This window comes from Triticum urartu, chromosome 4, assembly GCF_003073215.2.
Source record: "Triticum urartu cultivar G1812 chromosome 4, Tu2.1, whole genome shotgun sequence".
Lineage (NCBI taxonomy): Eukaryota > Viridiplantae > Streptophyta > Magnoliopsida > Poales > Poaceae > Triticum > Triticum urartu.
Window position 1 is genome coordinate 331,199,856 of NC_053025.1, and position 2,544 is coordinate 331,202,399.

The window sequence follows — 2,544 nt, forward strand, 5'->3', positions numbered from 1 at the left end:
GGGAAGAATTTGGATCCAGGCGGTTTAAAGCCGCGACCTATGTGATCAACAAACACTACCACTTCGCCATCTCTGGGGGTAGGAGGGTTTTCTGGACCGGGGACACGCCACTTGATTTCACTCTGCTTCGGTAAGGTACCAATCTTGACACATCCTTCCAATTGCACCTCAGTAACCCGGGAGGGGACCAAGTTACAGGAATAAAATTGTTTGGCCATTGCAAATGAAGAGCTGGAAAAGATTACTGTCGGTTTATGATTCATAAATTGACAAGGCATAAAGCGTAACAGGGTAAAGAGAAAGGAATTTAAGCAGATAAAATGGTTAAATCGGAGGCTGATGCAGTTATGAATGGTAAAGCGATAATCAGAATCAGAGGTATATGCATATTGTTAAACCGGAATTTAGCGATGGAAGAAGTGAAAGAATAAATGAATTGGTGGTTTAGGAGGGGACTAATGGTATATGCCGGATTATCATACTTCCAAAAGTTAAACCTCTAGCTAAGACCTTTTTGAGACCCTGGGTGACTCACGTGGACTTATCCCCTCTCGGTAAGCCGAAGACCATATCGTCTGCGTAGCGTGCGTAATAGAAGACTACGGCCCCATCCTCTCGGACCATTACCCTTTCAAGCTTGGCATCCAATATATGGAGATAGCAGTGAATGAGGACAGGTTCAATCGGGCTTCCGAGCGGTATTCCTCGCTTCTGGCATGTGTAAGTCTTACCTTTTCTATCTACGTGTGGTTTTCATGAAAACCTATTTTATCAACCTATGGACTCCTTTCAATGACAGAGTCTTTGGAGCAAATTGGTTCAGGATTCTAAGGTTAGAAAAGAGTTACCACTCAAGGGAGGAACAGGATATGTGGAAGGCTATCCTGGTGGCTCAAGACTGACCGGTATACCTGGACCAGTCTATATTGAGCCATATTCATCAATTCGTCAGGCAATTTGGCCTCACACAATGTATCCCTGTTCCACCAGACGCTTAATCAACCCTGGAACACAAGAGAACCCTTCTTATCAAAGAGAATTGCGTATTAAACAGATGAGAGAAATAGCCCTAAATATGTGCATCGAGTAAGTCATTACCTTCTATTCGATCTCCAGTATCGCTCATCAAGTACTTGATCAGATTCCTCTTTTTTCTTGCAATTGCAAAGTGGTGGAAAAAATTTGTATTTCGGTCACCATGTCGTAGCCAATTGGCTCTGCCCCGCTGGAGCCATGCTACTTCTTCTTGTTCAAACAGGTTCTCGAGCAGCAGTCAAATTGACTTCCCCTGCTTGAGCGTAATGCCCGCCCCTGGTGTGGTGGAAAAAGCCTCGTTTTCTATTCCTTTTAAAGCTGCTGATGCGAGCTACCGAACAAACAAGATTAGTACAAAAAGCCACAACTAGCACTAGCTTTCGTGATTGCTTCTTTCTACCTTTCTCACTCCGGTAATTTCTCCTTCTCCAAAATATCACTACGGACAAGATGAGCTAATAGAAAAAGTTAGGGCAACAGATGATAGCGACTCGCCAGACTCGAACTGGCATAGGCGGATCGGATCAAACGAAATTAGCCTTTCTTCCATCAACAGGAATCGCTTTGATTTCGCAGTTCAAGAGGATGGTGGGGGCAACCTCTCTACATCTGCGGGCCGGTAGGCCAGCCAACTAACTCTTCAAATGAAGAACTGATTACTCCACATCTATGAACCTATCATTCCCCGCCCTTGCCCATTATTTCTTTTTGTATCACGCTAGGACTTTGCCTCTTTTTTTGAGGAAAAATATGGAAGTAGAATCTCCTCTCTTTTAGAGGTGTCTTCCAAATCCAATTTAAGATCAATGAGGTCTTTCAGAGAGCCGCTACTCTTTCCATTAAATTCTAGGATCTCTTCGATCCTATGCGCAAAAGCAAGGTGTGAGCCCGCGACCCCTCGATCGCTCTCAGAGTCAATCGGCCCAAACCGGGTTATGAGCTCAACGAAAAAAAAAGTATTTTTAGAAATTGCCTGCAAAACCGCCTTGCGAGCGTTAGCGTCAGCGTCAGCGCCATCTCCCGATGGATATTTTTTGCGCATCTCCAATAGCGCCTTGGCCCTATTTTCTTCTTCGTCTATTGGGGAAGAAGAAGAGGTGGAGTAGCAGGCGGATCTCATCCCTCCTGCGGACTTCCCCGTACTCAAAGTGACTCTGAGAGATTGCGCTTCTCTACTAATCGCATTCTGTTCAAGAATCACTGTTTTCATGATCGAATGACGAAATAGATATACGAACTGTATAGGATCATTCGCTGGGATGGGATAAGTGATTCTTTTATAGGATTCCCATGGGATCATAGAATCAACTAAGGATGGAATAGGTATTTGTGATCGATCAGCTTCCAGTATGACCGAAGACTTTCTATCTGCATTCAAAATAACCACACAATCAGGTTGTTGGTTCAACCCAAAATTGATCTTCTTCTTTCTTGAACGGAATTTTTTTTTATTTGCAAAAGATTTGGTCAAAAACGCCCCGATCTTCCATTGAGAATCATCGAAACAAT

The 2,544-nt window shown here is 43.8% G+C and overlaps 1 protein-coding gene across 1 annotated transcript; it reads right to left on the minus strand.

Moving 5' to 3' along the window:
• Positions 1-1,598: 1,598 nt before the first annotated feature.
• Positions 1,599-2,539, minus strand: LOC125554742 (the record flags this gene model as incomplete). Its single annotated transcript, XM_048718184.1, has 1 exon — positions 1,599-2,539. A coding segment is annotated over one exon (786 nt), but the record flags the coding sequence as incomplete, so codon positions are not given.
• Between the last annotated feature and the right edge of the window lie 5 nt (positions 2,540-2,544).